General features: G+C 37.2%; 1 protein-coding gene across 1 annotated transcript; it reads right to left on the reverse strand.

Annotated features, from left to right (window-relative positions):
* Nucleotides 1–8,867: 8,867 nt before the first annotated feature.
* LOC139853230 (uncharacterized) lies at nt 8,868–11,110 on the reverse strand. Its single transcript, XM_071842607.1, has 4 exons — nt 10,272–11,110; nt 9,526–9,618; nt 9,303–9,370; nt 8,868–9,215 (listed from the first exon to the last, which is right to left on the reverse strand). Exons 1-4 carry the CDS (start codon nt 10,896–10,898, stop codon nt 9,041–9,043), a joined length of 963 nt encoding a protein of 320 aa, XP_071698708.1. The 5' UTR covers nt 10,899–11,110; the 3' UTR covers nt 8,868–9,040.
* Between the last annotated feature and the right edge of the window lie 913 nt (nt 11,111–12,023).

The following is a 12,023-nucleotide window of genomic DNA, read 5'->3' on the forward strand; positions in this document are numbered from 1 at the left end:
TTTCGAAAGTGCGGTGTTAACACACGAGTGGTAACTACTGTTGTAAGAAGGATCAACTAAAGGCAACAATACAAGTTTGTAACATGTCTTTCCAAGATGTAAATCGTTCGTTTGCTTGGTTCGTCGGTTTGTGGAAGATACGCGGTACTCATGTCTAAACGTGTTCCTAAGGCTTCTTGTAAACTAGATGTGTAACGAGTATTTTGATCCGGGATAATTGACAATGGTACACCGTGTTGGAATAGAATTTCTTAAGATATGTTTGAACAAGTTAGTTAGGGCTTGAAAGCGTTTGTTGGTACAAGTTTCTTATCGGCTACCGAAAATGTTCGTCAGGGCTAGTCACCCTCGTGGCGAATACTAGTAATACATGAAGAGTCTCTCTCTCCATTGAGAAATTATATAAAAAGTTTCCTTATACGGAAATCCGAATGAAAAGATAGGAGTGAAATGAGAACTTAGAATAGGATGAGTTTACACCTCGATGTAGCCATATCGCGCATCTTGTGGTCAAATGTTGAGACTGGGTGGGAAACGAGATAGTGCCCATAGTTGTATAGTTCGGGGTTGAGTAGTAGATGGCCAATTATCAGAAGTATAAGGACGATAAGTCAAAGAAAGAGGTATCCTTGGATTGTGTCATCTTGGGTCCCAGTAATATCAGACGGTCATAGTGAAATAGCAGATTTATGTATCGTGGTACGTGATGACAAGAAGATTGATCTGATCCATAAATAAGTATTCAAATTCTTCGGGCAAAATAAAGAATTTCAGTTTCCTTAATTTCGAGTCGAGAGAGTATGCCTTTCAGGCGTTCAAGTAGAAATATTTCCATATTTGAATTCCATTGTGCTACATGAATTTAGCTAGTAAGGTTGGTGTGAATAATCGCGTTCAAAGTTCGTACACGGAGAGGTTTAATTCTTTCCTCGGTGAGTTAACGGGGTTAAAGGACGAGCAACACGAGAAAAAGTCGGAAATGAATCTTCGGTAATAATCGGCGAGATCTAAGATTTTACGAATACAATTCGGAGTCATGAGGGTTTCCCGACTACGTGTGGCTTCGATTGCGAGATTTTATTGTAATACCTTGACTACTAACAACATGGTCTAGAAATTGAACTTCGTTTAACCAAAATTCTCACTTGGAGAATTCGGTATAGAATTGCTCTTTCCTCAAGGGTTCGAGCGTAAGACGGAGACGTTGTTCGTTTTCTTCTTTACTTGAATAGGTTTAGACATCATTTGTAAATATGATAATGGATTTGTATAGATAAGTTTGAATACGCAGTTCAGGAGGTCTATGAATACGGACGGAGCCTTAGTTAAACTGAACGATATTAAAAGAAAAAAAATTATAACTATCGTAGCGAGTTCGGAAAGCGGTTTAGGAGGCATTGTCTCCCTTAACCCTCAATTGAAGATAACCAGCATGAAGGTCGAATTTGAAATACATGCGAGATCCTTGTAACGGTTCAAGAGGTTGTTGATACGGGGAAGAGGATATCGGTTCTCAACCGGAAATTATTTAGTTCACGATAATCCATACTCATGTAAGGAATCATTTTATTCTTAACGAATAGGTTTTGAGCTCCCTAGTTCTATAGGTATCAAGTCAAAATTCAAATTATCCACCCAATAAGTTTAACGTACACCCTCCGATAAAATTTATCGGTACGCAATGGTTTTCCGTTGGTCACTTGAATGGCGTAAGTAATATCTAGGGGGAGGGGTGGAGTGCAAAGAGTAGGCTCCAAAGTCTTGGATACAAAATATTTATCGATACCCGAATCGGATAAACATGAAACATAAGAGTCGTTGAGAAGAAACGTACCCGTAACTAATTGTCATTCCGGGCATCTTAGGTGTTAATGTTTAAAGCTCATTCGCGTACATTGGGGTCGGCGTTCTTCTTGGGACATGCATTCTTAAAATGACCCAGTTGTCCACATTCGAAATAAGCACCCCTTCTGCGTGCACTGGGCACCTTTTTAGCGACGGGGGCGGCACCTTTACAACCATGGGCCACATGGCCACTTCTTTGACGCTTGATGCAAAATGGTTTGCCACATTTTCCATAATGATGTTTGTGGCACGTGTTGCAAAAAGGTCGTGTTCCGGCATAATTTTTCCTGCCGCCGGGGGTGAAAGGCTTCTTGGTGGAGTCGTTGTGGTTGTGGTTGCTTGATGGAGAGGCTTCCTGTTTTCTTTTGTTGTTAACCGGTTGGGCCTCAGCCGTTGGTGCCGGCGCTTCAATTTCATCCACCGTTTTTATAAATCGGCGGGCTATTATCACAGCCTCTTGTAGGTTGGTGGGTCTTAATGGCATTACCCCGTGTGGAATGCTCTTAGGGAGACCATCCATATAAAACTCAACTCCTTGGGGCCCAGGAGCCCGGAGGTTTGGACAAATTGAGGTTAGTTCGGCAAACCGTTGATTATAAGCTTCGAGGTCATCTCGGGCTATTTTTAAATTTCTTGGCCCCTGTTCGAGCCTTCGAGTCTCTTCGAGCGGGAAGTATTCGGTGATCATTCTTTATCTTAATTCGGTCCAAGAGAGTGTAAGGGCTTCATCGATACCCAGCGATTGTACATACGTGTTCCACCATGAGAGGGCAATACCGGTGAGAGTGAGGGTGGAAAACTTGACCTTATCTTGGTCCCGACATTCTTATGCTAAAAACGGCTTCAGTTTGTTCGAACCATCGAGTGAGAGCAACCGGTCCCCCGGTTCAATCGAAAGTGGGAGGGTTGTACTTCATGAAGTTTTTGTAGGAGCACCCCTCGTTTGAATTACCGGCCCCATGATTGTTGTTGTTGTTGGAGGAGTGACCAGCCACGGCCTCTCCCACGGTGGTGGCTATCATTCGTTGAAGAGCTTGTTCGAGAGTTTTGGGAGGGGTATTGTGTTGACCTTGGTGAGCCATCGTTCCTTCATGACACAAGAATACCGTTAATTAGTATTATCAATAATACTAATCGTGATATGGAATCAAGATAAAAAGAAATTTTTTCCTTGACTCGCCTTAAATTCTTTATGTCATAACGTCGGAACGTTCATATGAGTCACCGTAATATAATCCCGAAAATTATATTACCCTGATTCATATGTGCATTCGACATCATTTCATATAGTCAAGGTGGCATGTCAATCAAATCAACCACGTGAGATTAAGGTAGAACAAGAGTTAGATGCGAATAAAAGAGTTTGAGTATGTATGCACAAGTAGTCAAGTAATTCCTACTTCAAGTCTATATGCCGGTTGTAGTCTAGATTCACTAATGTACCCTATGACTCGGGGTCGACACTAATGAACTCTAAATCCCTACAACCAACGCTCTGATACCATCTGTAGCGACCCGACAAAATCGTCATTGACGGCGCCGACTACTTAGGTCCCGTTACGTGGTCATAAGTCTTTAAAATAACGTTTGACCAAGATGCGTCGCCTTCATTTCAAAAGTAAAGATTGTTTCCAAGTTTACAAGAATGGTTCAACCAAAAGTTACGTTACAAAGTTATAAGTACAAATGAAACCTATGCGACACAGTTTTAAAAAAAGTGAAAAGACGCTCCATGTATGCACATATACTCGACATCCAATGCAAGTATCAAAATAATGAGCGGAAGCATGTATCACAAATCGTTCAAAGACCTGAGAAAAACATAGGAATCTGTCAACGAAAACGTTGGTGAAATCATAGGTTTAAGTAAGTAAGTGAGTAAATACAAATGAACCACAAGATTTATAACATTTCAATAATAGTTAACCATTCCAAAAATTGTTGTCACGAGCACCCAATTATCAATGCTTAACTTTCCATCCATAGAACCCCATCACAATAGTGTTAGAATATACACGGTTTCACGAAAATATATTTCATTCGTAAACAGTAGCGAACCGCTTGAATGAGGGTTTGTCAAACCCATATGGATCCATACAACATAAGTTCTCGCTTACACCCGGCAAGTGTAACTAATGATAATCGAATTGAGGATTTTGTTCTAAACTCGTATGTAGAATGTTTGTTTTCCTGTACTTGTGTTCACTTAGTAAAATAAATGTTTATGTTTTCTCATCCCAAATGTAAGTTCAAAAAAAAGTAAAAGTGGGACTATGATCTCACCTCGAGTGCAAGAGTAAAAAGATACTTCAACAAGAATTTGTGCACAGAACAAATGCTAGTCTTAACCTAAACAAGTAAGTTGTATCAATAACGGTAAACACGATCGGTCAAAGATGTTCAATTAGTCCTATGGCTCGTTACGACTCGATTATATAGCATGTGAATCAAATTGTCAAGTTTCATTCAAGATACAAGTATAGAATCATGTTAGAAAGGTTGCATAATCATTTGGTTAAGTTTGACAAAAAGTCAAACTTTGGTCGTGTCAAAGTCAACAAAAAAGTCAACACATTCGGGTCGGGTCCCGAACTATTTTTCTGAGATTTTTAATCATATATAAGCATGTTAGAACAAGTTACATGTGAATCGGAGGTCCATAGTATAGCAAACATTTTTAGTAAAAGTGACAAGGCAAACAGAATCTGGAACACGCTTTATGTCGCGCCGCGACCAGGGGTGCCGCGCCGCGGCAATACACGTGGTCTGGTACCTGGTCTGTTCCAAAAGTTCAAGTCTTGATCCAAATTCATTTTTGCACAAAATACAAACCGTAAACATTTATAATGCGTATCTTATATCGTTGGAAAGCTCTTTTGACAAGGAATACAACTAAGAACATATCATCAATTAAAACATGCATTTACAATAATCACATTCATATCGAATGTTCAATGAACGTTCATAATCAAAGTTTCAAGTTTGTAAAACGCATTTCATGATTCGGGCAACCAATTTACATGTATGATATGCCGTTTCGAAGGTAACTAAACATACAATACAACTAAACATTTACTAACAACGTTTCATAGCATTCGAATCATCAAAGGTCCATTTCAAGTTCATCAAACCCTAATCCAAATTCACCAAAATCAATAATCAAGTTTATGAAGTTTTCTAAAGCAATCTACACATCAATTTGAAGCTAGTGATACTAGTAACACAATTAAAACATGAACTTTTAACATCTAACAACATTTAAGCAATTAAATCTCAAGAATAAACACACCAAAATTCAAGTTCAAGCTAGTTACTTCAAAACAACAAGATCGAGCATACAAATCATATATTCATGTTAGACTTGAGCCATAGACACTAATTAACACTTTTATAATTCAAAAACATCTAGAACACAAAATCTAGTGATTTTAGAAAGTTACCCAAATAAGGTGAAATTGGTATCAAGTTGTAGAGGATGAAGAGAGGATCCCAAATATGTAATTTGTTTTGTTGCTAGCTTCCTAATCCGAATTTAGATGATGAATCTTTGAGTTGAAGATTGAGAGAAAATGTGAAAGTATGAAATAAAAAGGAAAAAGGAAATAAAAGAAAATGAATGGATGAGGATGGAGTTTGACTCCTTTGACCTAGTCACCATTTTGGCATTTTGACAAGTTTAGTCCCTCAAGTTTGTAGTCGGGTGCGGGAATTAACCGAACGAATTATTTTGAATTACACGAGAGTACGGGAGACGTTATAATCCAATAACGAAATTATTAAGAATGTTAGCTAACGGAGGATACGAATCTAGTCACGAAGGATATTATTTAAAATAAAAAGACGAGCGTTAAAATAATTTAACGGAAAAATGCGGGATGTTACACCCAAACCCACGAACATTTAATGATAGAATCTTCATTAATGAAAAAATAACAGACGAAGAGGATGGGAAACAAACTTACTGATGATTAGGCCAAACTAGCCCAATGTCATCCCCAAACTCCCTTAGTTCGACTTCATTAATCGACCCACCAATTGAGATACCTTGACCTTGACTTTTACTTGATTTTCTCGATTTACTTCTCATCAGTTTAGGATTCGCCCTTCCATTCTTGCAATTCTTACAATTGGATTTACCTTTGGAGACCTTGCCGCCATTACGAGCCAATCTCTTTAATTTCATGATTCTCGAGGATGTCTTCCAATTACCGATTGTACTCCAGTGGCACTCACTACAAATTGAAACATCAGACGACTTCACAGTTTGTCTAGGGTTAGGTTTCCTTCCCATGGATTTATTTTTCACTACATTAATCGTATCTCCTATATTTGAATCATCAGTTGATTTTAGGCCCAACTTATTAACATCATCACTTTCCTTAAACACATACGTGTTATTTTTTCCTTTTAGGCCCAACACGCTTGTTTCTTTATCCATACCCCTTGGGCTCATTCCATCATAAATTGGGCCTGTTACCTCTTCTGGCCCAAGATGTTCACTAGTACCTGTATTTGGGTGTCGACTCTCTACATTCTTGGAACCATACAACAGATTATACAACAGATTATCATAATCAATATTGCCTCCACGATTGTCATCATTAGTCTTTTGGGAATTCGGGTTAATTTCAAAATTATCATGCGTTTCTTTAACTATCTCCTCATTTTCTTCAAATATTTTCCCAATTCCATAGCAGCCAGACTCTTGATCTTCCTCCCCCAACGTATCCTTAGCGCAGTTTTCAAGGTTTTCACCGATCGGTTTGAAACCCGGAATTCGAACAGATTCCGGGCACTCACTCTCGTCTGAATCAGTGAAAGAATCTGAACCATTATCATCATGTTCGTCGTTTTCCTGATCAAAATCCTTATCATTCTCCTGACCATAATCCTCATCTGAGGAATAATCCTCAGAGCTTATCGAATCCGAGTCACCATTTGAACATTCAGACCTCTCTTCTTCAGTAACATAAATAAAATAAGAACTACCTTTATGTTGAAGTTCCAGATAATCCGTGACTTTTGCTGGTTCGAATAGTTTGACATATACCTTACCAAACTCCAGGCTTTTTGATTTGTTAATGTCACAGTTGTATAATTCATATACAACGCCCCACCACTCCGCGATCGCCATGAAGGTATTATCATTCTAGCAATGGGGTGGTACACCCCGAATTTTAAGCCAAGTCATCCTATTTTCTGGCCACGCCATAGGATCCCACCTACGAACCTTGTTTACCCAGCGTTTTAGAGGGTGATTTGCACGATTGACCATATCCAAAACAGCATCCTCAGAACTAAATATAATCAATACACTTAGGCCCCCTAGGAGTTTAATGTGAACATCCAAGAACCCTTCCTCCAAGCAAATGGATTCAAGGTTTTTAAGGACATTATCATTGATCGAATCACCAACCACTGCATACCTTAGGCTCTCCTTGTTGTAATCTTCATCACCAATGGTCACAGTCTTCTTCTTTTGTTTGCCTTCTTCACACGTTGTTGAAGGGTTTTCGCCCCAATTTCTTTTGGTGTTGAGTTTGAATCTGAGATCTTCTTTATTGCTATCAAGTTTATCACGCAGGTCTTCTTTCTTGTCGCTAATTACTTCATCAAACCTTCTTCCATCCCGATAGCATTGATTGAAAATCTTCCCATCAGACTTCTGGTTTTTTGCCTTGTTATCAACCTCTACAACCTTAGGTTTTCGGGTTGTAGCATTGAACACTTTGATAGGTTTCTCACCAAATTTGATGGATTCTAGTCGACTTAACATGCTGTTAGGATCTGAAACATCAGCAAAACGTACGAATGCAAATTTTTCCCCACCCTTGAGACAATGACCAGCTACGTAAATATCTCTAACCGAGCCATAAGGCTTGAAAATCTTCCAAAGATCGACCACTTTGTAATCACTCGGAAAGTTGAAGAACATATACGATGTCAGATCGTTTCTGCTTGACCACTTGAACCCTTGTTTGAAGCCTCCGCCGTTGTAGCCACCCTGTGCTCTAGCCGTCCCTGCCCTCACTCTCTCTATTTTTTCTCTCACACATGTTGTCAATGATAAATGATAAATGATAAATACTGTGGATATATATTTTATAGCAACAAAATTGAAAAAATGAATATTTTACGTTGGGATGGTGGAAATATATGTAGGCTTATTAACCAAAATGCCCAAATATATAAATGTTTATGACTTGCTCAAAAAACTTTACATATTTGCCCATGCAAGTCTTGCGCATGGGTCGTGAAGGAGAACTTTCAGATCGCAATCTTGAGTTCTCAGTCATGATCAACGTTTCCCAGATACGCGGTAATCGCAAGCATACGCAAGCGACTTGCGTATTTGCGAATGGTCGTTACAATATGGGGTATTTAAAGAATTTAAACGGCCTTCGCAAAACCCACCACACCCATCAGCGCTTGCAAATTTGGCTACCCGGGCATTTAGTTTTTGCGATCCACTCATCACTTATTGGCGAATAATTCACAAACACACCCGGAAGTTCATGAATCACAACCTCACAAACCTAATCAAACACACACCCACCACCCATTTTGTGTTTAAACCCCAAATCACAGATTTGTTCTTGTACAACACAATTATGATGATCACATATTTACCAGAACGACAGAATGTTGCGAGCTGCATACATTATTATTACTATATAAAAAAGCTAAGTTTTGCAGGACAAAGACAGACCAATTGGCACGGCAATTGATTCTTGTAGCATAACTACTAAGCTTTTGCTATGAACTTACTATAAGAACTTTGGTCTTTGTAGAAGCCTCAGCTACCATTTTCGCGACATTCGAGATTCACTCAAAGCCAGTTATGTCGTAGAGAATGCTATTACGGTTACTGTTATTTTAAAGACAAACACACTCTCATATCATGAAAGTTACCCCGATACCGCTAGACCAATGGCCCTTTCAGTGTTACTGTTATTATTATGATTGCTATCGATCATGCGTTACCCCGATACCGCTATGCCAATGAGTTTTTGGTAACCGCTATGCCAATGAGTTTTTGGTCACAAATGCCAATGGCATCATACTACAAGAAAATATACTAATCCTTTTATATATCAGAGTATTTTTTTCAAAAAAATGTATTTACAGTAATTCCTGAATAACTCCCAAGACTAAACACGTAACATTGAGAAATCGTACATCAACCGCTAATCGCTTAGCGTAGTTCATCTTCTTTGCAGCTATAGAAGGAAGAAAAAGTAGAATATGAAGCAAAAGACTCATCATAAAGGAAATCTTTAAGGTGTTTGGCAAACTCTTTAGGTTTCTCAAAGTTCACTGCATGCCCAGCATTTGCAATAACAGCCAATCTAGCATTGTCACCCAAATGTCTGCAAGATTATGATTATATAACTATGGGCCCCACATAATCAAAAAAACAGGGGACACTAAATAAAGAATGAAATAAAAAAACTCACCTTTGTAATCTTTCACCAAGGGTCAAAGGAAAAATCTGATCTTTATCTCCCCACAGGATCAAAGTGGGCTGTTAATTTTATACAGTACAAGATCAAAACACATTCAATGAAATAAGTACAATGTACATTGTATTTATTGTATTTTATTTTTTCAAGCACTAAAATAGTAAGATGATAACTTGTTGATAAATAGTACACATGAAGAAGAAGAAAAAAAACTCGCCTGATCAATCTTGGGGACTTTTGAATATAGTCTGTCATTAAGAATTGATTGAATAAGTTCCCTCTTTTCTTTTACATAGTCTGAACACATCGCCTACACATGTCAAAAATGGAAAACTTATTTGTTACGTATTTATTTTGGTATCGAGCGAAAGGCCATCGGTTGAAGCCTAAAATACAGATGTTCATTCTACTCTAACTTTGACAGCTCCTGCAAACTTTGAGAGGAGGGAAAAGAAGGTACAACTTTCATAGATTGAAATTAAAGCCAAGCCTCTTTCAATTTTTTATTTTGTTCGAAGCTAATTTGACTCGATTAACGTACGGCGTAATAGGTGACATATTGGTCAATATAGACCATGTCGATTTGCGCTTTAACGTGTGATACCTAAACAGCCAGGTCACTCGTTACCGTAAACAGAGCATAGTTTTTGGAAGTTTGAACATTTTAGGCTAATTTTAGTTAGTTATCAATATTGATGATCAATCTAGGAAAAATAATAATTTTTTTTGAACAACAGTTTGGATCACCCAGGGGACGAAACCACCCACGCGTTCGCGTTCATCTCCCGTAGTTGCATAACCTGACCTCAACTGTTGTTAAAAAGGAAACCTGGCCCAATCCAAGAGCATGGGCGGTAAAAAGCCCTCCCCAAGTGGCTTTTCAAATAAGGTATTTGTTTCTTGAAAATAAGTAAACATGGAGGAGTAAAATTTAGATATGTAAATGGATATAATTAAACTCACACTAATGAAATCAGATAAAAAGTAATTTGGGATTCCCTTAATAGGCTTCGCGAACGAAAATTTGATTAACTCCTTCAACTTTTCGGGCGTTTGAGCCAACAAAATCCTTTCGGCCTCTTCCAAATCCGAAACCCTAAACAACCCATTCTTCATATCTTTCTCCTCCAAACAAATTCCAGAACAGCACACCGCTATCCTCTCAACCGCTTCAGGAAACTGCAGACAAATGTTGTACCCAACGAACCCACCATAACTTATACCGACCAAGCTCATCCGTTTCACCCCAAACTCATCACACATCATCTTCATCACACATTTAGCCTGAAAAGATTCAGACCTTTCTGGCCGAGTAGTAAATGAACCACCAAAGAAAAGTAAATCCGGCACATAGACGTTAAATTTAGGGGTGAAATGATACAAAAGATCGGCGTATTGCCACATTGCGTTGGCACCAAATCCATGTAAAAGGAGAAGATTAGGTTTTGATGGTTTGTAGGTTCTAGGGATCCAACAATGCATGATTGTACCATCGCCAAGGTCCTTTGATACAGATCGAAGACCCGAGTATGAGAAGAAATAGCGGTACCCATGATCCATCATGGTTGTAAAACTAAATAATCTCGCCATGTTGAATACTAATTATGAATGTTAAAGAAATCGAAAAGGAAAGATCATTAATTATGCAATCTGCAAAGCTTACGCAATGCATGAATGCACAATTTATTAGGGATTGAACTGAAGATGTTATGGATTGTTGAAAGGAATCAATAAAATTTGGGAATAAAGTTGGCGTATGGATGAATGAAAGGGAGGAGATATGTTAATCAAGAAATTAAGCGGTTTCCATACCCACAAATGTCGCATTTAGATTAATAACAACTTTTAATTCAATTATTATATTTATAATATAATAATAATAATAATAATAATAATAATAATAATAATAATAATAATAATATAATATATATATATATATATATATATATATATATATATATATATATATATATATATATATATATATTATATATATATATATATATATATATATATATATATATATATATATATATATATATATATATATATATATATATTACTCTATATATATTGCAAACAAAATAAGTTATATATTCTTGCAAACAAATAAGTTTATAGTATATATTTTCTGTGGAGCAAGTTTAACTTCCAAACAAATAAGTTATATAAACTAAGGAAAAAAAAAATTCAAGATTGCGTGAGATAAGTTTAACTTAGAGATTAAATTTAACTTGTGGAGTAAGTTTCTGATTTTAGAGAAGTTATATATTTGAAGTCAAAGTTAATTTGTGCACCAAGTGATAACTAATTTTTGAAATGTCTTTGACTTGAAGAGAAACTTAACTTGTGCAACATGTAAGTAGCTTTAATGTTTCATTATAAATAGACCGCTAAATTCATTGTAACACCTACAAAAATTATCACTAAATTTTCTCTTGGCCGTGAATTAAATCAATTGTTAGATTAAACGATTGGACATAATCACGTTAAATTCCATTGTTCTTCACGTGTCTTACACTTATCTATTAATTATCTTTGCATGTTTTTGATATTATCTGTTTGTTGTGCGGTGAGTTTGATAACTAGAAATATCAAGTTCTTGTTAGGGCTCGCTAAAATTCGTAACACTATACACTCTAGAGATCAAACAATAGTAAACCTCAAATTTTTACTACAAGAAATTTCGAACATCTTACACATGAAAAAATAACC

The sequence above is a fragment of the Rutidosis leptorrhynchoides genome, chromosome 6 (assembly GCF_046630445.1).
Source record: "Rutidosis leptorrhynchoides isolate AG116_Rl617_1_P2 chromosome 6, CSIRO_AGI_Rlap_v1, whole genome shotgun sequence".
Classification (NCBI taxonomy): domain Eukaryota; kingdom Viridiplantae; phylum Streptophyta; class Magnoliopsida; order Asterales; family Asteraceae; genus Rutidosis; species Rutidosis leptorrhynchoides.

Coding starts and splice junctions, on each gene's coding strand:
- LOC139853230 (XM_071842607.1), bottom strand. CDS start 10,898: ATGGCGAGATTATTTAGTTTTACAACCATGATGGATCATGGGTACCGC. Junction 9,619..10,271: donor TTTTATCTGATTTCATTAGT/GTGAGTTTAATT, acceptor TGACATGTGTAG/GCGATGTGTTCAGACTATGT. Junction 9,371..9,525: donor AAGTCCCCAAGATTGATCAG/GCGAGTTTTTTT, acceptor TAAAATTAACAG/CCCACTTTGATCCTGTGGGG.